General features: G+C 38.7%; 1 protein-coding gene across 7 annotated transcripts in view; it reads left to right on the plus strand.

Annotated features, from left to right (window-relative positions):
* Window positions 1-12,452, plus strand: part of Birc6 (baculoviral IAP repeat containing 6) — a 209,709-nt gene extending 197,257 nt beyond the window's left edge. For all 7 annotated transcript variants that reach the window (XM_026399426.1, XM_026399557.1, XM_026399887.1 and 4 more), the window contains exons 70-74: window positions 292-453; window positions 3,581-3,658; window positions 5,509-5,697; window positions 8,714-8,848; window positions 11,307-12,452. In XM_026399426.1, the coding sequence (XP_026255211.1) occupies window positions 292-453; window positions 3,581-3,658; window positions 5,509-5,697; window positions 8,714-8,848; window positions 11,307-11,486 (744 nt within the window). In that variant the 3' untranslated portion in view covers window positions 11,487-12,452. The remainder of the gene's footprint in view (window positions 1-291; window positions 454-3,580; window positions 3,659-5,508; window positions 5,698-8,713; window positions 8,849-11,306) is intronic.
* Window positions 12,453-25,489: the final 13,037 nt, after the last annotated feature.

The following is a 25,489-nucleotide window of genomic DNA, read 5'->3' on the forward strand; positions in this document are numbered from 1 at the left end:
TGAACCTCAGGGCCTTATGCATGCAAGCACTCTACCAACTGAGCTATATCCCCAGCCCAAGGCATCTTTTTTAATAGCCCGTTTTCACCAAAACCAAGTCATTTAATTCTAACAACAAAACCGTTTTCTCATCCTGCTTTTATTTTTAACTTCCACTTTTATTCTGGTAGAGATGTATGTAGACTCTCAAGACACGATCTTGTTTCTTTAAGTCTTTCTTATCTGGCTTTAATTTTCTAAATATCAGCAATTAGGAAGTGACCTAGGCCTCTGTGTTTCTGTCAATATCAGGTTCTGATAACTGGGCCAGCGGACACCCCCTATGCAAATGGCTGCTTTGAGTTTGATGTGTATTTTCCTCAAGATTATCCCAGTTCACCCCCTCTTGTGAATCTAGAGACAACTGGTGGTCATAGTGTGCGATTCAATCCAAACCTTTACAATGATGGCAAGGTAATGTAATTATAGTCTTTTGTTTCTAATGCCACTGTATTGGATCTAAAGGTTTTTTTGTAATTGGAACAAAAATTTTGTTTTAGTCATATTTGTTCTGAGAAGACATGGGTTTCTTCATGCCTCAGTTCCATATATGCACAGGATAGCTTGAAGAGTAAGAAAATGATCTGAAAGGGCAGAAATGCTAGTCTTATGGCTGATCCTAGACCAATCATTTCCTTTTTGAATCATGAGGAAACTTAGTCACATGAAAGTAGAATAATTTGCTCAAGGACATACTTCTCATTAGTAGAAGAACCAAGACTGGACTTTTTTTGGTCTTCTGACTTTGGGCTCTTCAATGTATCTGTGGTCACCATGTCTAAGTGATGCCACCACCTAAACTGAGCGATGGCAGGCTAAATTTTAATTTTAATAAAATGTTGTAGGTTAATATTTTTACTTAACTTCAAAAGAGGTCCTTATGTTACCTGGGGTGAGGTGGGGGGAAGGGCAGAAACACTTATTGTGTTAAGAAATTACTGATGAACTAACTTACAGAGCCCATTCTGTAGCCAACTGCTGAGAGCTTTCCCCACTTAGAATAATGCTGAGCCAGTGTCTAAGATGGTCTCTTAACTGTCCTTATTTTCCATATCTCCATTTTTAGTCATCTTTTCACATAGACTTAGAAGTAGATAAATGGCAAAGCACCACACCATCAACTGTTTCTTTTTTGTAAATCATGCCTTTTTTTTTCCCTTTGCCATCATAACTACCACATTTGTGGACTTATTTTTAAAGTTTAATGAATGTGAAAATGTTTTCACATATTCTGTACTAAAAAGGGAGATGCATTCCTATTTTTTTAAAAAAAACTGACAAAAGGGTATAATAAAAATAATGTTATGAGAGTAAATCGTTTTTTATTCTTAATGACAGTAAGTCTTTTTAAAATTAGATTTAAAAGAGCAGTTATCACTTTTGAAAATTCTTTTGGGCAGTTTGATGGAATTTTGGTGATAGTTTTCATGGTGAATATTTAATGTTTAAAAATCAATACTGCGGGCTGGGGATGTGGCTCAGCGGTAGCGCGCTCGCCTGGCATGCGTGCGGCCCGGGTTCGATCCTCAGCACCACATACCAACAAAGATGTTGTGTCCGCCGAGAACTAAGAAATAAATATTAAAAATTCTCTCTCTCTCTCTCTCTCTCTCAAAAAAAAAAAAAATCAATACTGGATGAGAAGAAATGTATAGACTTTACAAGTAGATGCTTCTTTGTTCAAGCACTTGATATTCTCATCATCAATATATTTTATCAAAGATATCTTCAAGGTTTCTACTGATTTCCCTTTTAGATTTGAAAGGATCTCCCTGCCTCTGATCTGTGGCCAAATTACCATATTAATATTTAAAATTAATATTTAAGAAATTAATTTTAGCTAGGTACAGTGGTTCATGCCTGTAATACCAGTGACTTGGGGAGACTGAGGCAGAAGAATCACCAGTTTGAGGCCAGTTTCAGCAACTTAGCAAGACCCTGCCTCAAAAGGGGAATGGGGGAAGCTGGGGATGTAGCTTAGTTGTACAGTATCCCTGGGTTCAATCTGCAGTACTGCGCGACACTCCCCCCCGCCCCCAATAAAAAAAAATAGAAAGGAAGAATTTTTAAAAAATGATACATAGTTTAGTGGTAAGGGATAAGGGTTATGGAATTGGGAGTCCATTGTGCTGAATTATATAGTCTTTTTCCATCATATTTGTGTGTTCCATGAATCACATAATTGTAAAAGTTACTTTTAGTTGTTTACTTTTTTTGGTGCTAGGGATCAAATTCAGAGCCATGTGCATGCCAATCAAGTTCTGTACGCATGAGGTACACTTCCAGCCCCCAAACTCATTTTTAAAGTTTGCACACTAGTACTTTCAATGGGTTTGTGGCTGTCACTCAGTGCGCAGTGGTAAAGTACTTGCCTGGCATGCTTGAAGCCCAGAGTTCCATGCCCAGCACTGCAAACACACACACACACACACGCACACACACACACACACACACAGAGAATATCATGGGAATGCTCTAATGATCAAATGAGATTATATCCATAATAGTAATTTTAATAATACACAAAGCTGTACAGACATAAGTCTAATTATTAGAAGCTATATGCTAAATGTGCTGGTGCACTTTGAATTACTACTTTCACACAGTATTGAAAGAGTAAAGAGAAGGATCTCTCTGCTTTTTAAGGGACTATTTACTTTCTACATTTATTGCCCATTATATGAAATTGCAAATTTATCATTAAATATTCACAAATCTGGCCAGGTGCAGTGGTGCACGCCTTTAATCCCAGCCGCTTAGGAGGCTGAGACAGGAGGATCATGAGTTCAAAGCCAACCTCAGCAATGGCCAGGTACTAAGCAACTATGCCAGGAGAAAATAATGTAGTATGCTGCTATTTTTTTTTTTTAATCACAAGGGTAATTTGTAAATACAAATAAAATGTCCCATTTTAACCTGCATTCAGTATATTGTTTTGAGTTTTGCTGTCTAAGTGAACAGTTTCTAATGTATCAGAAAGTGTGTTCTGAAGAACCCTGGGAATTCTCAAGACCTTCATGGAATCTGTGAAGGCCTTCCTTTTCCACCTTCTTTTTTGTGGGAAGCCAGATTTGACCCATATATTTCAACCTAAACAACATTATATAGCAAATGGAATGTAGGGGTGGATATAAAATCAAGTTCTCTTCTGTTAAGCCATAGCCCATTTTCAGAATTTACCAAATTCAGAAAGAAATTTGTAAAAAAAAAAAAAAAAAAAAAAAAATTAAAAAAAAGTGTAAAAACTCGTACTAGTTTCTCTCACTAAAATTGTCTGGTTTTAGGAAAAGTTATTCATGAAAATATGTGTGTACATGTAACAGGTGCTGGCTCATTCTTCATTATGAGCAAAGTAGTGCTACACAGATTTGAATCACATGTGAAAATACCAATTTGTTCTTATAGGCTGACCTTTAGGGATTTCTTAGGGGACATAAAACTAAAATACCTTGACATGAGAGCATTTTATTTTTACTTCTAGGTGTGGCAGTCTGATTTTAAGTACTTTGAATTGTTTTTTCTATTTTTTCCCCTTCTTCAGGTTTGTTTAAGCATCTTAAATACGTGGCATGGTAGACCGGAAGAGAAGTGGAATCCTCAGACCTCAAGCTTTTTGCAAGTAAACAAAACTTCTGACAGTTTCATTTACAAAATAAGCATATATGTTTGAAATTTTTTTTCTATGACCAAGAATAAACATAGTAAACCCAAATATGATAGAATGATAGGAAATAAATATTAAAAAGCTGATAGGTGAGGAGTTAGTATTATGGAATCTCATCTTATCTAGAGCTTAAAGTCTGAAGTTGGGGCATTAGTCAGAATTTTAGTTTTGTCAAAATTGCCTTTAAAAAATCCCTAAGTTGCTCTTAATATACACTACCATGCAGCAAGATGATATAAGTAGGTTTCTCCTACCTTGCAGGTCACATTTTTAGGGTTTATTTGTGAATTTAATACAATACTGGTATTATGTATTTCTTCATGTCTAATCTTGTTCTATTATCTTATAAAAATATGATATCTGAGGCTCACAAGTGCCATCCTGGAATTCATAAAACGCGGGATTTATAGGCCTTATTTTGTAGAGCCTTTGACACAGATTTCAGAATCTTGAATTTTTTAAATTTCCACAAGTCTCTTGAGCATGTATAATAAGTATGTTACATAATGTTCCATTTGTCCCAGTTGTTCAGAATCCCAGCAAAGAGATAGATACAAAAGCATGCTGATAATGAATAAACATTTTATTCCTTGTTCATTTAGAAAGCAGCAACAGTCATTGTTGGTACATAATATTTTAAATTCCTAGTTACAGTTTAGCATTTCTTTTAAGAAAGTCAACTGAAAGTTATCCCCATATAAGCCTTCCAAGATTGGCCTACCCTGAAAGATTCCTTTCCTGCGTTCTTTTTTGCACTAGGTGAAAGAAGATATGAATAAAAATGCATTTATTTACTTACAAAAACATGTTTAAAAAATACATAAAAGGTAATGACTTCTGTGACACCTAGTGATATGCCTGAAAATATTTGTTGTTATCAAATTCAAATTTTATAATTCATTGTATTTCTTTTTCCTTTAGCAAATAGCAAATTATATCAACATAATTTCCCAAATGTAATATTTTTTTCTGGTACACAAAACACCCATTCTTTATGTTTCCTTTAGAAGCCTATCAAATAGGGTATGAATCTGAAGTAAATTTTAATTTATTTGTTTCAAAAGGGATAAGCTTAAATAAGTAAATGGTGATCTTTTTTATAGATTTATGATAAATAATTTAGAATATTTCTCTGCTTTTATAGGAAAATGAGCATTATATCCTATTTGTATTAATAGAAGAAGATTATTTAAAAGGGGCAGTGACAGGACTAATAACTATGCCCTGGATTGCTATTTTAGAAGAGTGAGATTTGATTTAGGGGAAAGTAAACCACTTTATTTCAATGGTATATATATATATATAGTTACAGAAAGTTTCAAAATCATGAGATCTTTGTCTCACATTGTAAAGATTAAATTTTTTCCCCTATAGCTGACCTTGGCCTTATTTAGAAACAGGATCTCACTGAGTTGCTTAGCACCTTTCTTTTGCTGGGGCTGGCTTTGAACTCACAATCCTCCTGCCTTGGCCTCTGGAGCCACTGGGATTAAGGCAGGTACCATCCTGCCTGGCAAGATGCTCATTTTATTAGTTGATGTCTATATAATGTTTTTATGACTTTTTTGGTTACCATGCCAATCAAAATGCAATTGCTCTTAATCCTTTTTCATTAATGAAGCAGGCAAGTGGTACCTAATGTTTCTCTGGCTTCAAAGATATTAACTAGGCATATAGCTATATTAGCTAAAATAGTATACTACTAGGAATTAGCTGTGTGTTAGCAAGATAGCAGTTTACTGATAGTGAAGATGTTATCATTGTGGCTCTTATTATTCTTGTATTATCATTCCTTCATTCCTCAGGTTCTGGTGTCTGTCCAGTCCCTTATATTAGTTGCTGAGCCTTATTTTAATGAACCAGGATATGAACGATCTAGAGGCACTCCCAGTGGCACACAGAGTTCTCGGGAATATGATGGAAACATTCGACAAGCAACAGTTAAATGGGCAATGCTAGAACAAATCAGAAACCCTTCACCATGCTTTAAAGAGGTATGTTCAATAAAATAATGAAATACTTTATTAAAGGCATTAGAGAATGTGGTTTGTTAGTTTTACTTGCCTTTAAATGTAGAGTATGTGGTATACTAACTCTTAGTTTTTAGAGTTAAAACTATCAGTAATATTAAAGAATGGGTAGAGTTTAGAACCACATATTTTCTGCTGGATGTAGTGACACACACTTCAATTCCAACTTTTCTGGCTACTGAAGCAGGAGAATCACAAGTTCAAGGCTAGCTAGCCTGTCTGAAAATGAACAGAGCTGGGGATGTAGCTTAGTGGTAAAACACCCCTGGGTTCAGTTCCTAGTACCTAAAAATAAAAATCAAACCACATAAAAGACATCTGACTATATTTGAAATATTTAAAGATAGTTTTTCTTTTTCTTTTCCTTTTTTGGGTGATGCTGGGGATGGAACCTACAATCTTGCACATGCTTGACAAGTACTCTACAGTTGAGCAACATCCCCTGCCTTATTCCTAATTTTTTTTTTTAATGGTTACCGTTCTGCTAGCAAACTTTCTACACATGTCACTAAAATGTTCCACACTAACGTATATATGTAAACAGTAAAGAAAAGATGTTTCCTTTAATACAAAGTTATCAAAGTTATAAAATAGTTTCTAAAAGCTGTGTTGATTCTCTCAAGTGCTTTTATTTCACTATTTTCCAAGGCAGGGCTCTTTTCTTGTGACTAGTTGTCCCCATAGTCTGCCTAAACATGATAATAATGCTTTTCACCTATTATGTCAAAAGCATACTAGAGCTTGTTTTTATGGTACTGGGGATTGTACCCAGGGGCACTTTACCACTGAGCTACATCCCTAGTTCTTTTTATTTTCTTATTTTGAGACAGTCTTGTTAAATTGCTAAGGCTATCCTCATCTTGAGATTCTTTTGACTCAGCCTCGTGAGTATGGGATTACAAGCATGCACCACCATGCCTGGCATCTTGTTTTAACTGTCTCCCGAAACAGTTTTCTTTCTTAAAATTGTTTCCCTTCATCATCAGTTTCTGAGACTGACTAGAAATTGAACAATATAGAGGAAGAAAATCAATGTTTAATTTTTTGGAGTGATGGTGGGGAGGAATCAAACCAAGAGCCTCACATGTTGGACAAGCACTCTACCACTAAATCACATCTCCATCCCTAACTTTTCAGTATATAAAACTGAATCATGATTCGTCATTCGTTTCCTCTATAAATGATTTCACTTACATAAAGTTCAAAAATGAGCAAAGTAACTTAGGCTTAAGGAAGTCAGAATAGGAGCTGGGGTATAGTTGTGTGGTAGTGTGCTAACAAGTACATGGCCCTGGATTTGATTCTCCAGCCCTGCAAAAAAATCAAAAAGGTAAGTTTGGATAGTGTATTCCTTGGGATAAAGATTAGTGGTGAGAGGAAGCACTTTTATGTGTGGTAAGATTCTGTTTATTATCTTTGGGTAGAGGTTAGTTTGGTTTGTGCACTGAAATAAAAATGTATTCAGATGTACACAGTGGTTTTTGCATTTTTCTGTGAGTTTTAAACTTCTGTTTTTAAATGTATTAAAAATATTTAGTCAGGCTGGGGTTGTGTCTCAATGGTAGAGTACTTGCCTAGCATGTGTGAGGCATTGGGTTTGATTCTCAGCACTGCCTATAAATAAATAAAGTCTATTGGCAACTAAAATAAAAAATAAAAATTGTATTTAATTATATCTTACTGGTTTTTACATAAAATTTTTCTTTTTTTTAATATTTATTTATTTAAGTTCTCGGCAGACACAACATCTTTGTTTGTATGTGGTGCTGAGGATTGAACCCGGGCCGCACGCATGCCAGGCGAGCGCGCTACCGCTTGAGCCACATCCCCAGCCCTATATTCAGTCTTCATAATAATTTTTCCTATATAGGTGTTATCCCTCTTTCTTTAGGCCAGAGAAGCTCATTGCACAATGTAGGACCTCAACCAGAATAGAGAATAATACTTCCAAGTTGATGTCTAGTTTTTAAATTTGTCAGGAATAGACTCTTTTTCTTTTCTTTTTTAAATATTTCTTTAGTTTTAGGTGGACACAGTATCTTTATTTCACATTTATGTGGTGCTGAGAATCAAACCTAGTGCCTCATACACGCTAGGTGAGCGCACTACCACTTGAGCCACATCCCCAGCCCCAGGAATAGACAAAAATTTTCAAATTTGGCATATTTTTTTTGTTTGTTTTTTATTAAATTCCAAATGTAAGCCACAGTTACTACAAGGAAGTTGAACTTCATTAAAGTAAAATTGTGTCCATAGTTAACCAGAAGACAAAATCCAAAGATTAAGAATTGTGCCATGCACAGAGCTTCATACTGATTTCACTATGAATTCCCTTGACATTGAGAATATTTTAAATAGCTATTCTTTTTTTCCTCTTTTTTCTTTTTTGGTACTAGAGATTGAGTCCAGGATCACTTTTATCACTGAGCTAAATCCCTATTTTTTTTTGTTGTTGTTGTTGTTGTTTTTGTTTTGTTTTTAAGACTTGGTCTCAATAAATTGCCAAGGTGAGCCTTAAACTTGTGATCCTCCTGCCTTAGCCTCCTGAGTTGCTGGGATTACAGGAGTATGTTAACACACCTGTCTTTTCTTGAATAGCTTTTCTTTGAGTTCTCCTTTAAAGATAAAAATTTTTGTCTTGGCAGTACTTTGGAAATCCCTTTCCCCTGGTTATTTACTTACGTTCACCTTTTGAGTATATTACATCACATGTATCTTGTGCTGTCTGGATAGAATTATTGGAGTGTCTGTGTGGGATTGGACATTTTCTTCTGATGCTTATTTGGGTATTTCAGCACATTTCATTTGGTATTAGGGAAGAATTCCTGCAAATGATGCATAGTTCATGGAATTAAGTTTTATAGACAAAAGAAAATTGCAATGAAATCTAAAATGTCATTTTAAAAAAATGTCTACATACTTCATTTTAAAATTCTGATGGTAAATGCATTCTGTTCTATTGCTTCCCTTCCTCACCAAGGTTATACACAAACATTTTTACTTGAAGAGAGTTGAGATCATGGCACAGTGTGAAGAGTGGATTGCAGATATCCAGCAGTACAGCAGTGACAAGCGGGTGGGCAGGACCATGTCTCATCATGCAGCAGCTCTCAAGGTCAGTATGCTTGCCTAACATGAGCCTTGGTGATGGCTTGAAAGAAGAGTTGTGTGTGCACTGACTGAGCAGTGCCCACCAGGAGGTAAAGAAAAGGAGGGCACCAAAGAAAGTAAGTTTAGGTCGGGCACGATGGCACTGCCTGTAATCTCAGGAGATTGAAGCAGGGGGATCGAGAGTTCAAAGCCAGCTTTAGCAATTTAGCAGCCCCAGGCAAAAGGGCTGGGGATATGGCTCAGTGGTTCAATCCCTGGTACCAAAGAAAAAGAAAAGAAAAGAAACAAAGTTTATTAATGTTAAGTTCATAACACTAGAGTACTACCCAAAAGTCTATGGTAAAGATAATGTTTCTTTTCACAATGGATTGGCATTTCCTAAAATTAAAAATGAGTTCAGGGACCAGGCCAACAGTTTAATGGAATTCTTAAAAAAATGACTATAACAAGTTGGCTGCCTGAATGACTTCTTTTATTCCTTTAGCCTTTACCTCTGCATCTTACCTTCTAGAATTGTATTACTTGGAATAATGAGGGAGATGTGAGTTGTAGAACCTCTGATGGCTGATTGGTGTCAGTGGCTATGATACAAACCTATTTTCAGGGAGCAACAATTGTTTTCATTTTGGGTATTCACAGAATGGAAATGTAAGATGTGATGGTTTCATAGACTTTTTTTCCCCCATGCATAGGGATCATTCCTTTTAAATGCCACCTTTCCTGCTTGCAAATAATCTGTTTTTACTCACCTGAACCTTTTATCCTCTACCAGTTATCTTCCCTGTCTCTACCTTCAATTTTTTGACTTCTTCTAATTCTAAAACCGTCTTCATTTAAAACAAGTAAACAATAAAGATTTGTTAGTTTTGTCGGTGTGATTTTTAAAATTATACCTAACTTTTCAGGCTTGTGTACAAAAATGTTTATGAATGACAGACCTTATGATGTCTGGGATTTGCTTCAAAACAAAAATGAGAAGAAAGTGGTGGAAATATAAATGAAACAAGACTGGCCATGACCTGATAACTGAGGCTAGGTGGTGGATACATGAGAGTTTATTTTGCTATTCTGCCTACTTTGTATATGTTTAAAATATTCCATTCTTAAGAGCTTTAGGTTTTGACTTGCATCCCCCTAAGCTAGTTCTGTTTTGCTCATATTCTTATAAAACAGTTTATCTTCTTTCATTATCAAACAGGAGCAATTAATGCTTTTTGCCATCATTTTTTCCCCCTTAATTAGTGAGGTTAGGGTTAGGGTTAGTGTCTGTAACCATGCAGTTGTCTTATCCTGTTTCTGTCTTATACCTTCAATCAGAATTTAATCTCCCCAGGCTCAGAGATTATGTCTTATTGTGCTTATTCCCCACTTGCCTGCCTTTCTCTCTCTCTCCTTCTCCCTTTCTTTCCCACCCCCATTCATCCATCAGTCTGTCTGTACATGCTGGAGCCTGAACCCAAGGACACCCTACCACTGGGCACCTTCCCGCCCCTTGCATTTTATTAAATTCAAGATAAAGATCTCACTAAGTTGCCCAGGCTGGCCTCAAATTTGCAATCCTCCTGCCTCGGCCTCCTGGGTACCTGGGTTATAGGTGGGCACGACTGCACTTGTCCCATGGCCTTTATATTGTCAGTGTTTTACACAGCATCTCAGACATAAACATTGTTCTTTACCTGTTGATTAATTTTCAGAGTTGGTTATTGATAAAACTAATTTTCAAAGACCTTGGTATGATTATATAATGTCATTTCTCTCCCATCAGAAGTTATAAAGCAAAACTTTAGGTTTGTAGACAACTACCCACTCTCCTAATGTTTACGTATTTCTGTAAATGTCAGTATGGAATAATAGATAGTTAATAAGAAATTATTTCTAAGGTTTGTTCTGGGAATAGACAATTAATATGAAAAACATTTGAAAATATTTACATTGAGCCTAGTACTTAATACTTATTTTTATTTTCTCACAATGGGTTTATTTTTATTTGATTTTTGCAATACTAGAGTTCAAATCCAGGGCCTCACACATACCACTTTGCTACATCCCCAGCCTCGGTGTATTTTGATTTATTCTTTTGTCTTTCTCTCAAAATACAGCAGAGACAGCATATATGATAAGTCAAGGGGTTACCATCTTTAATTTTTTAAAATGTCTGTATTGAATTAATGATGACTTGTAAGTCATCAGTAATGCTGTATCTGACAAGGTTTATGACCTGGTTGTGTCTGTGGGCACGTTACTGAGGACTTATCAGCAACTATATTTATTTGGAGTTTGGGGACTCTTGCTAGTTTTTTTTTATTGCTTGTTGTATAAAGTGCCTGTAACAGTGGCTAGCATAAGGAAACACTCAGCAAATAATTATAAGCCTGATGCTTTGGAGTTTGTTTAAACCCCATTCCTTCCTTGGTGAATCCTAGAGTTTACTGTTCTAATGTTAGCAATTTTCTCTCATTTAGCGTCATACTGCTCAACTTCGTGAAGAGCTGCTAAAACTTCCCTGTCCTGAAGGCTTGGACCCTGACATTGCTGATGCCTCCGAGGTGTGCAGGGCCACAGCAGGTGCGGAGGATGCGCTAACACATGACCAGGTCAAAGCCAGCAGCAGCAGAGACCTGTCGAGCGACTTCCACCTATGAGCTGCATTGACATGGATTTTATAGAAACAAAGGCTTCGAAGCACAAGCCAAATATGTCAATATTTGTATGTAAGAAACTAATTATGTAATAGGTAATGAGACTTAAACTATACTATGCCCTTAAGGAGATCCAGTTTAATTCAAGGTGATCTTTTATTTACCTGTACAAGAGTGTAAACTTTTTGTGCTTTTATTTTTCAATTGTGAGAACCACTGATTGGTATGTTCAACAAATTTGTGTATACAAAGAAATGGATAAATCACTGATATATAAGGGAAACTACCTTAGGAAAGAATGTTTACTGAATGTTTATTTTATTTTATTTTTTTTTTTTACTGTAGAGTGAGGGATTGTTAACAAAGAATATATATTGGTCATTCTTACAACTACTATTTAAAGTCAGCAACTTTTCACTGAATTTGATAGATTTTATGTTTGGCCATATCTTCATGCTCATATTTGATTTCTGAAGACCTCCTACCTACACTTCAATAAAAGTTAAATGGACATACTCCCTCTTTTTTGATTTACTGGTACATTTTTAAAATAATAAATCTGCCATAAAATGCATTATAGCTGGAGACTTGCACTTGTATGGATGAATTTATTACATTCAACATATTTAATTTTATGCCTCCTAATTCTAAGATGCTGAAAAAAATAAATGAACATGATTTTATTCTATGCCAAGATTTGGGCCTCCAAATGTATCCATTATTTGAATTTTTAAGTATATGAAAAGGAATGGTCAATTGGAAAAGTCACTCTAAACTGATTTTTTTTTTTTTTCCTAAAGGGCTCCTTTTTTCCTGGACTATCTGGTTTTATTGCTAAGTCACATGTATGTATTAACATCAAGGCTCTGTAGAGGAGAGAGGCTGTCCCTCTCTGGTGCTGTTACAGTACATTCTGTACCTGCCATATAGGCTCATTTTCATGCAAATTCTTCCTAGAGCCAAATAAATAAAGACTTAGGTGAATTAGTATGTCTTGTTTCTAAAATGGTTTGCCATGGTGTGGAATGCTGTTTCTACAAAAAATTGGCCTTTTCAAGGCCTAAGCATGGGGAAACAAAAGGTGTTTTTCCCAGATAGTCACCATAAAGGAAAGCTGAGGTGACTCCTGACAGTATGTATATAAAATAAAGTGGTGTGTGGGAGCCTTGAATCTGCAACTGAGCAGGAGATGGTGTATCTGGAACAGTGAGTTCCTCTCTGAAGAAAAAGGGGAACCAGGAGACATGAAAAACTCTTAGGAACGCGGCACAGAGGTCTTCACACTTTGATAAAGGAGTTAAACAATGTGACCAGGAAATCAAAGATTCTAAAACAAAATAGTGTTAAGGTCTGGTAGGTGGTGAGCTACACCAAGAATGACAGAACAGTGACAGTCAACTCACGATAAGAAAAAACTGTATGTTAGCCACGGACATGCTGGCTAAAATCTAAGCATAAAATTGCCAGCAGTAAGTAAAAGGATAGCCATCAATCCTCCATATTATTTATTTATTGTTTTTGTTTGTTTGTTTTGTGGTGCTCAGAATTGAACTCAGACCTTTGCACATTTCTAAGCAAGTACTGTACCTATTGAGCCACATCCCCAGCTCCCTCTCCGTGTTATATGTTGTAGTTGTTTGGTTGGTTTTGTTCTGTCAGGATTCCATTGGGTCTGAAAGATAAAACTGTCAAGTGTATTATTTGTGTCCAATTGTGGATTTTAAAACCTCATTCAAATTTGTGGTTAGGTCAGTCTCTCTACCAGTCCTCATTGGACATTAGAAAGCTTTATAGAATGAAAGTAACAATATCTGTGCTCTCCGATCTAATCTATATTTTTAAAACCAAGACTGAAAAATTGAAATGATAACATAATGGTCCCATCTGGGTTTTTTGTTTTGTTTTGTTTTTTATACTGGGGGTTGATAGGGCTGAGATTGTGGCTCAGCGGTAGAGCGCTTGCCTAGCATGTGCGAGGCCCTGGGTTCTATTCTATCCTTAGCACCATATAAAAATAAAAGAGAAAATATTTTAAAAAAATACTTGGGATTGTGGCTCAGTGATAGAGCACTTGCCTAGCATGTGTGAGGCACTGGGTTCGATTCTCAGTACCACATAAATAAATAAAATAAAAAAGTTCATCAACAACTAATAAAAATACTTAAAGAAAATACTGGACCCATCTGATTCAAATGTATGATATGTCAAGATCATTGTACTGTCATGTGTAACTAATTAAAACAAATTTTAAAAAATAGTGGGGATTGTACCCAATGGTGCTTCACCACTGAGCCACATCCCCAGCCCCTTTTTAAAATATAAGATGAGGGTTGGGGATATAGCTCAGTTGGTAGAGTGCTTACATCACATGCACAGGTTCCCTGGCTTCAATCCTCAGCACCACCAGGCTCTCACTAAGTTGCTGAGGCTGGCCTCAAACTTGTCATCCTCCTGCCTCAGCCTCCTGAGCCACAGGGAATCAATGAACATTTGAATTCTCATCTTGTGCTAGGTGCAGGTTCCTGCACTTGAATGAATAACTGACATGAAAACATAATATCTGTGCAGTATGTAAGTTCTCTTTCAGAGTTATTTGCAGGATAACTTGAGCATAGAGGAAGGGTATTTACCTTAGGAAAAATATTGATGGGCACCAAGGTGATATGGTCAAGAAAAGCTTCCTAAAGGAAGATATCACAAGTCTTGAAGGATGAGGATAAAGAAGTTATCCCGACATGAGAAAAAAAGGAGAGTTAAGTTAGCAGCACCATGTATTAGGAGGGAATTGCCAAATGGTTTGGCAGGCTCTGCTGGAGTGGAATAGACATTTGACAGCTTGGGGAAATTATATATTGATTTGAGGATTCCTCATTTCATGTTCCCAAGGTAAGAAGCTAGTGTTAGGTGAATGTGAGGTCCTGGGAGAAGGGTGACCTGGGTGCAAGAGCACATGCAGAGAAGGAAGAAATGTGGAAACCAATAAAGCAGGTCTCTTCAAAAAAAACAGCTATGAAGTTATCTAAAAGAGATGTCATCCACGTCCCTCTGCAGTACTGAGGATTGAACCCAGGGCCTTACACATGTTGGGTTAAGTGTTCTGCCACTTACTCCCAACCCCAAAGAGAAATTTAACTGCTGAAATACCTTTCTAACATTAAGACTAAAATCTCCTGGGGCTGGCGTTGTGACTCTAGTGGTAGAGTGCTCATATTGCACGTAGGAGGCCCTAGGTTTGATCCTCAGCACCACATAAAAATAAATAAATAAAGATCTTGTGTCTAAACTACAACTAAAAAATTAAAAAAGACTAAAATCTCCAAAGCCAGACAAATACAGGAAATACTGTGAACATTTTTGTCTTCAATGTCTTCTAAGTTGGTTTATGTCGTGTGAGGTGAGATACTGTAGTTGGTATCCTTCATACTATCTGTGGTGAAGGGCTGTAGCTTTCGGTTAGTCTCCCCACTCCTGCTTCCTTTAGAGACAGACACTTGGTAAAACACAATAAAGCTTTTGCTGCAATGTTACCTTCCTCAGCAGCCCATAAACCATGATTTGAGTAGCACTGTGCTAACAGCTCAAATGTGGTTTGGGTCCTAGTCAGGTGTTACCAACTGGTCATTTATTACTTAAATCAAAGATAATTATTGAGATAAATTCCTACCATTGCAGTGTTTCACCATACTACATACTTTGCCAAAATTGAAAGTTAATACCCTACTATATACTTAAACCTATAGGTGGTGTTGAAATACTATCAGTTTGCTGAAGAGATTGCTCTTGGAAGAGATTGGTTAATCTGAAAGACTCCAGATGGAAAAAGACATGCCCACTGGATCAGTCGAGTCACAGGAACAGATCCAGTTGCAGATGTTGGGGGAGCTGAGTAGAATTGGAGCTAGGAGCAGGCAGCTAAAGAAGACTGGAATGAGGAGCCCGACCCAAACTGCTACATTGATACTTCAGTCATGGGGAAGATAGAACATGCCAGGGCCTTAGGTTCATCTGGCTTTGATATCAGACTTCTTTTCATTGTGGATAAACTAATGTGCAACTCATGGAAATAGGGAAAAATATAAAATGTGAAATTGTTCTTAATATCTTCTAGTCTTTTTCTATACTTTTTTAAGTAGGTGGTATATATATTTTGATTTTTAAAACTATATTATGCACATTTTATCATAAAGAAATGAATGTCTGCATAATATGGATGTACTTAACCAGTTTCTTATTGTTGGACATTTTAAGTTGTTTCTATTTTTCTAATTATAAATAATGCTATGATGAACATGGTCTATAACTTTAATTATTTCCTTTTGATAAATCCTTTACATAGAACTGGTAGGTAAAATTTTTTGAGATAGCCAGACACCCACCTGTAATCCCTGCAGCTCAGGAGGCTGAGGCAGGAGGATCCCAAATTCAAAGCCAGCCTCAGCGAATGTGAGGTGCAAAGCAACTCAGTGAGACCCTGTCTCTAAATAAAAGGTAAAAGGGCAGGGGATGTGGCTCAATGGTTGAGTGCCCCTGGTATCCACCCCCCTAATTTTTTTTTTTAATGTAATGACTAATTGCTTTTCAGGGAGTCATAGTGATTTATGTTTCCAATATCAGTGTTACTGCATCTTGGCCAGCATTGGATATGATAATTTTTTGTTCAGACTTTTTTTTTTATTATCAAATGTTATATAATCTTCTTTCAACAGTGTTTATTTGTTAGCTATTTGGATTTCTACTACTGTCAATTATCACTTTATACCTTTTCCCTTTTTATTTTGAAACAGGATTTTGTTGAATTGTTGAGGTTGCTTTTCCCACTTGTCTTAGGTTTTAATATATATGAGCTACTTGAATAGTAAAATGTTAATTTTTGTCATGCTTGTATGTATTTTGCCTAGATGGCCTTCATTTTTGCTTAGCTCTTCTCATAGATGTCTGAAATGAACCAGGCGAGGTGGTGCACGCCTGTAATCTCAGCAACTTAGTGAGGCCCTAAGCAATTTAGGGAGACCCTGTCTCAAAATAAAATATAAAAAAGGGCTGGGGGAATGTAGTTTAGTGGTTAAGCTGGGTTCAATCTCCCCCCCACCACCACTAAAAATAAATAAATAAAAGAGCTTCCCTATGCAAAGACTAAAGACTGCTAGCTGGGATTGATGTGGGCATTGACATATGCCCATCTGAAGCTGACCTGGGACAAGCTTGAACACATCCCAGTTCCCACCCCTCAGAGCCCATCTTGTCAGTAAGAATGCAGAGGCTACTTGGGGTTGAAAGTGTGAGCCTTGTTGAAAGGAAACTCCCACTAGCCTTCTCTTTCCTCCTTAAAATTCGCCCAGTTTCTAGCACCTTCTAGTGCTTCCTAATGCTTCAAGCTAAGGAACAGACTCAAGTCCTCTGAATCTGTCCATTTCCTGGGTAGAAGAGGCATCCTCTGGCCCATTCCCTGCCTAGCCTGGAGTGTGACTGTGTAGTGCTCCCATGGGCCTCCACCAAAATCTTGCTTTTCTTTGTTCCTTCATCTGTGCCCCCCCTCAGGGTCGCCAGTTTTATTTTCCTATGCATCATGCTACCATTTAAAGTGTGCTTCATTCTCTTGTCATTTCTCCAGAGAGGGATGCCCAGCAAGGCCATGTCAGAGGCAGACTGCCCTAGTCTGGAGACAGCCACAAGTTAAATCATCTACATGCCCCCCCCCCACCCCACCCCTTTAGGTCCTCAGGATCTCCCCACCTCCCTGGGCACCTCCAAGGTCACAAGGGTAGCCATGAATTTCCCTCACCCCATCGCTGGCTGTTGCTTTCCCTATCCTTCCTTCAGGTAGGGTTTGTTCCTTGGTTTATCCCTTACTCTTTTTACCTTGCTAACTGTGAGAAACTGATGTGACTCCATTTTTGAGAAACCAGCCTCTACCTCAGAGCAAAGCCAGTCCAAGGAAGGGGGCGTGACCCTTGTCCTTGGAAAAACCCACAGAGCACTCCTAGGCACATAGCCACCCTGCTGAGTTGTTTGTCTGCAAATAACAGGAGAGATCTGCTGCGCCAGGTGTCCCTGACTCAGTCAGGCTAGGTGAGGACCCATAGCAACCCCCTAGCAACCACCAATCAGCATGAGACAGGGAAAATACCTGGGATGCCAGATGACCCCCCAGTAGCTTATGGTGGTTGATAACATGTTGGGAAACCATGTAGTTCAGCAGTACGCCCCTCGTGGCTTAAACCAATCAGTTCAAAGGAATCCCCCTCTTGTAGTAACCAATCACCCCTACCCAACTTGTTCCCGCCAGTGAATGTGCTAATCAATGTTGTTTGATTTTCACGAGGTGTGGAATGATTTGCTGTATGATGTTTTGACACATAGAGTTTCCCCCGAAACCTATAAAATCTCACTGAACAAAGGACCAGGACTCACTCCCTGGGACCGCTGCGGATGGTTGTGAGTCCAGGTTTGCAATAAAGACTCTTGTATGATTGCATTGGAATCGGCTCCTGGAGGTCTATTGGAGGCCCAGGAATCTGGCATTACAATTGCAAAGTCAGCAAACCCAGCCACAGAGCACCTTCCTCCTCTAGAATGTTTTCCATTTTTAGAGGAACCAGCTAGAGGTGGTATCCTTTGCCTGGGAGCTGCTGTCTTTGTTATATTCTCTAGCTACCCAGGTATGAGATTTCCTAAGCCTGACCTTTTCTAATATTTGTCCTGTTGCTTTTTTCTTTGGTTTTTAAATACAAATTCACAAAACAGGAAGGGGTGTGTTTTTCAAGCCTAGACCTATCACACCTGTGGGGGTATGGGTAAAAACCCACCTGCCCATCCATCTCTGAGAATCAGCTGCTGCTACTTGCCAGTGAACAAGCACTTCTCCCCGTTAGACCCAGGGACCAAGGTAAATCTCCCCAAAGGCATTGAGCAAGGGCGAGCTCAGGAAGTCCTCAAGCTCATCCACTCCTAAGTGTAATTTGCAAAAGCCTCTTTATCAAGGAAGGAACATCTTAATTTGTTATGATGTTAATTTGATCAGACATTCTAGCACTTTCTTCCTATCCTGCAATGCACAGGGAATGAGAATAAAGTATCATTAGGCTGACCCTACCCTCAGGATGTCCTCCGTCTAATAAAAGAGAAGAGTCCATTAAAATTAATAATTTAGATTGTTATTTTGAGAAACTTCCAGTCACCAGCAAGTTCTCTTCGAGATTATCTCAGATCTGAAGGGATTGCCTTGGGCTTTGAGCCAAGGAAGGGCAATTCCCTGAGAATACTTTACCCAGCTCTAGAGAATTACTAGCACTAGGTAAGTAACGGGGCTCTTAACTTTTTTTTTTTAATATTTATTTTTTAGTTTTCGGCGGACACAACATCTTTGTATGTGGTGCTAAGGATGGAACCCGAGCCACACGCATACCAGGCTTGAGCCACATCCCCAGCCCCAGGCTCTTAACTTTACAGTGGGAAACTAGAACCCTGCAGGCACCTTGGCTCTGGCCAGTAACCCAGCTATTGGAAGGCTGGGGATCACAAATTTAAGGCCAGCCTCGGCAATTTAGCGAGATCCTGTCTCAAAAAAAGTAAAAAAGGGGGGGGGGAGATGCAGCTCAGTGGTAAAGCACCCTCCAGTTCAGCCCCCAGTACCCCACCACCACTACCACCAGAGAAAGAAGGGGAAGAAAAACAGACCGTGGGGCGGGGGGGGGGGTACTGCTAGGAGCAGGTAAGGGAAGGAGGGAAAAGAAAAGGGAAAGAAAGTGTAAGGGACCGGCGAAACATCGGAGGAAGAGACCACCAAGAGACTGCCTCATGCAACAGCAAAAGGGTTTATTTGGAGACCAGCATGCTGGAGCTCAGAGCTCACTAGAGCAAAGATCGAGAGCCCTGAGAACAGCTTAAGCAGAGCTTATATACTTTCCTTGGAGAGGGCAGGGAGGGAAGTTCATTGACGGGTCAGGGCGAGTGGGCAGTTTGCCTGTAACCCAGTGAGGGAGTGCATCCTGCCGTTTGGCAGTTGGGGACAGCACATCCTGGGAACAAGATTTCAACAGTGTTTTGTTAAGCATATAGAAAAACAGAGTGACAAGTACCTAACCTTTCAAAAGTAATCTCTTCTGCCTCAAAGGAGAAACCTCTAAAAGCCAGCCTAGTAATTGCTACTGTTATAGTTAAAGCTTCGTCCCAGGGTTTCATAAACTGACTTCCAGACCACTCACATATAATCGAATCAAGCCTTTATTGAAGCACACTGGTGGCGGCTGACCAGAACATAAAGCTGTTCCCCTGATCTGCCCAGAACAATTGCAAGGGCACTCCTTATAAGCCTGAAAACCGCAAAAGGGATGTTGGGGGAGGGGTGTCTAGCCAATGTAAGCAAGCCAGGTTACAGAAGCAGGACAGTGCAGTAAAGCGCAGGGAAGCCTAACCAATCACAGCCCAGTCACCCCAGTTACAGAAACAGAGCCCCATTACCCTAGTTACAGAAATAATACCCCATTAGGTAGTTCCGTGTTCTTAAAGGTTTCTATAGCAAAAGGAAAAGAACATCTTGCCCCAGTCATGACTCTTCTACTTGGCATGGTTGTTTTACAGGATGAAGTCATAAAACAAAATGGAGTCACATTTGCTTCTACTACCACATTCCCCACTGGTTTTAGTAGGTTTGATGTCAATCTTGCACATCATTAGGCCTCAGTTTCTTTTTCGTCCTTCTGTGTCTAAGGGACCATACTGGACTTGCAAGACCATAAGTCTGACCTATATTTTTGTGTATATGGTTTAGGAGGGTTTTTAAGAGGCAGGGTCATACAGTAATCCCAATCAGGAAAAATACTAGGGACCCAACTATGGCTAAAATGATGGTAGTCAACCAAGGGGACCATGAAAAAAGGTTTTGGAACCAATTGCCTGAAGTTTAAATTTATATCTATTTGACAGCTGAGGGACTTAAAATTTTTAGAGCCTGTGATAAGAGTTGTAGTCCCCAAAGCAGTAGATCCAGCCAGGAGGGGAACTAAAATGGGGGTAGCCAGTCTATGTTGATAAATCAGTGGGGCCTGGTCTTTTAGTAAGTCCAGGTGTTCTTTTCCTTTGACTTCATCAAAATAGTAAGTTACATAGTTCACAGTTATTGACAGTTTGGAGATTTAGTCAAGTTGGGTTGTGGAAGCAAGTGTCTCTTTCTGAGAGATCACCCAGTGTAATCTTGGCAGTAGTTTCCCAGGTACATCTTTCTGAGCTAGACATATTGGCGAACATCTATATTGACCATAATTTTTTTCTCTAATATTAGGGACCTCCTATTGCTGTAAAGGAAAAGGGCGATGACCGTTCTTGCTACTTCTAGCTGAAAGGGGGGCAATGTGCAGTGGGCAAGCAGTTTGGGCAAGCAGTTTGGAGTCCCTTTTTAGAAACTGAGTGGGTCAAGGAGTCCATGGTAAAAATCTGGTTCAGGAAGAACAGGATGTAAATTCACCTGGGGTGGGCACTTCTATGAGAGAAACAAAAAGACATAAGTGCTGAAATAAGATTAATACAAAATAGCAGTTGTAGCATCTGTAACCTGTCCATGAATATCATGAAAATGACAGAAATTAATAATTGTTTACCAAGAGGTGGAAGACCTGAGAAATTGTCCCCATAACAAGGCCTAACAAAGCCTAATTAAGGCACTTTTTTTTTTTTTTTTTTTAGGGAACATAAATCTTTATGCTTAGTAGGAAAGCAACCCTGGGTTCAATCCCTGGTATTGAAATAAAAGGAAAAAAAGCCCCCTCTGGTCCAACACTCATGAATTCAGTCTTACTTAGGAAAAATATGTGAGCTATGAATTTGTCTGAATATTCATAGGCAAGGGAACATGTCTTTTTCACCTGTCCTAAATTATCCCTCATAGCTGATTTCTTTCTTTTTTTTTTTTTAGAGAGAGAGAGAGAGAGAGAGAGAGAATTTTTTTAATATTTATTTTTTAGTTTTTGGCAAACACAACATCTTTGTTTGTATGTGGTGCTGAGGATCGAACCCGGGCCACACGCATGCCAGGCGAGCGTGCTACCGCTTGAGCCATATCCCCAGCCCCCTCATAGCTGATTTCTAACAAATTGGGAAAATAGATCACTTTCTATTTAATGGGAAGGTAGATAGGAAGGGTATCATCAAATACAATTTTTTTTAAAAAAGCAGAAGTCTTTTTTAATTACACTGACATGCTACTCTTCTTTCTGTGACAGTTTTAGTCAGGTCTTGGTACAAACCGAATTGACATCATAGTGACTTCATATTTCATTTACACACATACTAGGACATTAACCACATTGGAAGTATTTGTGGTGATATTAATGGGTTACTTTGCACAAATGCCCAGAGCAATCAAAAACATGGAACTGCAGTGTCTTTGCCCAACCATTTAATAGACCATGTGGAGGGGGGACAAACCTGCTAGGAGTAGACATTCCTGCCACTTACCTAGGCATATGGTGGACACTTATACTTCCCAAACTCCTAGTATGGGATGAACAAATAGTCGGATTCATTAGAACCAGAGAAGGCCTAAGAATGTGTATTTTAAAGAGTTCCACAGGTAATTCTTATTCTGGGGGGTTAGGAGAATCCCTAGGTTACCCAGTCTGGCTTAAAACTTCTTGGTTTAAGAAATTCTACTTCAGGGCTGCAGTTGTGGCTCAGCAGTAGCACGCTCGCCTAGCACGTGCAAGGCCTTGGGTTCAATCTTCAGCACTACATAAAAATAAATAAAATAAAAGTATTGTGTTCAACTACAACTAAGAAATAATTTTTTTTAAATAAGAAATTCTACTTCAGCCTGACCACCATGCATGGCTCATAATAATTCTGATTCTAGTGGTCTCTGAACTTTGAGAAACCTTGGTACAGAAGACAGAATAAGGGCTTTGGTGTCTTACTGACTTGTTTGATTTCCAGCTGTATCATTTATTCACTTATTTACCAGAAGTCTTACTCTCTTTGCTTCTAAAATGAGATAATACTATGAGTAGCCTCGGAAGTATAGTATTAAATAACACATCGGATGAAAACTAACTCATAGCTGACACACTGCTGGAGCAAGGTCAGCCACAGCTGGATCTTCTTACCTGGCCTTTTCTTTTACCTTTTGTGTTGACACCACTCAGCTTCCTCTCAAACATTAGCACCCTCTTCTGTCTATGTCTGCTGTTAGTGTCTAAGGGAATAAAAGCATTCCTTCTCTTCTGGCTGCAAAGAGGCATGAAGCCTAGAAACACTCTCCTAAAACTTTCTCACATACTGCAGTCCTCTTTGTGGGGCCTCATGAGTATATCAAACCCCATCTCCACACAGTGCCAGTAGAGATGATTGACCCATCACAGAGAGCCTCATCACAAATGTCCAGTCCAATATGGTGTGATATATTGTCCAAGAATAATAAGACCCTATTCAATACCTGAAAGAAAAAAAAAGCTGAATTTATTGCGTATTGTAGGAAGGGAAAGTTATGTAGGTCTATCTCAGTCTCTTCTAGCACAGGGAGCACTAATCTTAGGTAAGGCTTTCAGAGTTCAAGTACTGGTAAACGTAGAGGCCTAAGAATTTGACATCATCTATTAAATTCGAAGCCATTGTGGACGGGGTGATATTCAGAGCCTTTTCAGCTGAGTGAATCTATCCCTGACTTTTATAAACAACAATGAGGCCATGGTTGGTTGACTTGCAAAAATATGTTTACTTCCAGCAAGTTATTCAATGATTGAACAGGTCTATAACTAGTTCTAGTCACTGTTTATCACCATGGCTTCAGAACATCAGTCTTTTCCCCAAGCTTATGGGAAGTTTTCAATATTAAGTCCCTCACATTGGTCTTCATTCAGCCACATCTGCAGGAAATACTGTCGAGGATGATCCAGGTTTTAACCACCGTGATGATCCTCCGACAATGAGGGTTTGCCTGTGAGAGCTGATTTTCAGTGTATGTGTTGACCAGCATGATTCATTCTGGTTTTGTTTTGAGTCATTTGCTGAATCGTCTGTCAGGACAGTGACTGCATGGAAGTGGTAGAGATTTGGACAGCAGCTATGAAACAAATGGGAAACAAATACACTGGAGTTTTGAGTGACTGGAAGAACACTGGAACCCAATGCCCATGATTTCCCAGGTTTAATCAAGAAAGTAAGATTAAGTGACCCACTGCATCTACTTTAGATTTCCAGTTTGCTTTTTCCTTTAGCTTAGATACAGTTTTAACTCACCTGTGGAATAAATTCAGGCACAGCTTGAAATGCTAACCATATCACAGTTGGCCAAAAGGAAATTGAAGGCAAATTATTGGTCATATGCTATCCATTACATCTGTTATCCATAAATCCTTGTGTTGGAAATCTGAATTCTCATGTCCCCAGGGCTTGGGTCATTCTATTTGCTACATCAGCCAAAGTGAGGAAACAAAATTTTGATGATCATCTCGAATCATTTAACTTCTATGTATAGGGACATTATCCTCAGGGGTCTTCCCGCATCTATGGTTATATACCCTTTGTAATCTTTTAAAGAAGACACAGTCCACTGGGAGCTCATGCTATTGGAATGACTTCAATAATAGACCTGCAGAACAGTTAATTTTGGCTTGGGGTTAGCAATGAAGAGCTTTATTTTCCCTGAGCAGGAGAAAAAAATCTCAGAGTAGCATAGGCGATGTAATCAGTCTCAGTGGAGCTGTAGGTATGTTGTCTCTGGTTGATTTTGTGGCAAATAGTTATATCCTAAGTGTAGTTATATCCATTTATCTGGCATAAGGGCTTTAAAAAAAAAAACCCACATTGTTGTGGTTTGGATCTTGAATGTTCCCCAAAGTCTCTTCTGTTCAGAGGTTGGGGTTTGGGGGTAATGATTAAATCACGAGGACTGACCTCATCAGTGAATGAATCCATGGAATGCTGAATGGACTTCTGGGAAAGTGGGACGTAGCTGAAAGAAGCAGGTCACGAGGGGCATGCCCAGTAGGGTTCATCTTCTCTCAGCCCCTTCCTCCTTCTCATTTTTCTCTCTTTCTCCTTCCTGTCTTCCATGAACTGAGCAGCAAGCAGTTTCCCTCTGCCATGCCTTTCTCTTATTATGGTCCAGCTGACTATGGACTGAAACCTCTGTAACCATTTGCCAAAATAAATTCTTCTGTAAGATATCTGTGTCAGCTATTTTGGCCCTAATGATGTAATGATGAAAAGCTAACATTCACATATTATTAATTATTTTGTGGTGCAGGGAATTGAACCCAGGCTTTCTACAAGCTACACATGTGTTATACCACTGAGCTATGCTCCCCCTGCAGCCCCTATTAATTATTGTATGCAAAGATTATAATTTTTAAATTTTTTTTTTTTACAAATTTTACTCTCCATAAATTGAGAACTTAATATAGAACTTGTGTAATGATTCTCTCCAGAGAAGGCTGGATTTTGAGAAATAAGATTCTTTACTAATGGGAATGTGATAGGGTACATCAAAAGTCATACGTTTGAATAAGTTAAAAAAAAATGTTTTGCTGGTGTGGTGGCACAGGCCTGTGATCCCAGAGACTCTGAAGGCTGTTGCAGGAGGATTTGAGTTCAAAGCCAGCCTCAGCAAAAGCCAGGCACTAAGCAACTCAGTGAGACCCTGTCTCTAAATAAAATACAAAATAGGGCTGGAGATGTGACTCTGTGGTCAAGTGCCCCTGAGTTCAATCCCCAGCATCTCCCCAGCCAAAAAAAAAAAAAAAAAAAAGGTTTATTAGCCAGCCATGGTGGCACACATATGTATCCACAGCAGATCAGGAGGTTGAGGCAGGAGGATATCAAGTTTGAGGCCAGCTTGACCAATTTAGTGAGACCCTCAGCAAATTAGCAAGACAGTATCAAAAAATAAAAATAGGGCTGGGGATGTGGCTCAAAAGGTAGTGCGCTAGCCTGGCATGTGTGCGGCCTGGCTTCGATCCTCAGCACCATATACAAACAAAGATGTTGTGTCCCCCGAAAACTAAAAAATTAATATT

This window comes from Urocitellus parryii, chromosome 12 (genome assembly GCF_045843805.1).
Source record: "Urocitellus parryii isolate mUroPar1 chromosome 12, mUroPar1.hap1, whole genome shotgun sequence".
Classification (NCBI taxonomy): Eukaryota; Metazoa; Chordata; class Mammalia; order Rodentia; family Sciuridae; genus Urocitellus; species Urocitellus parryii.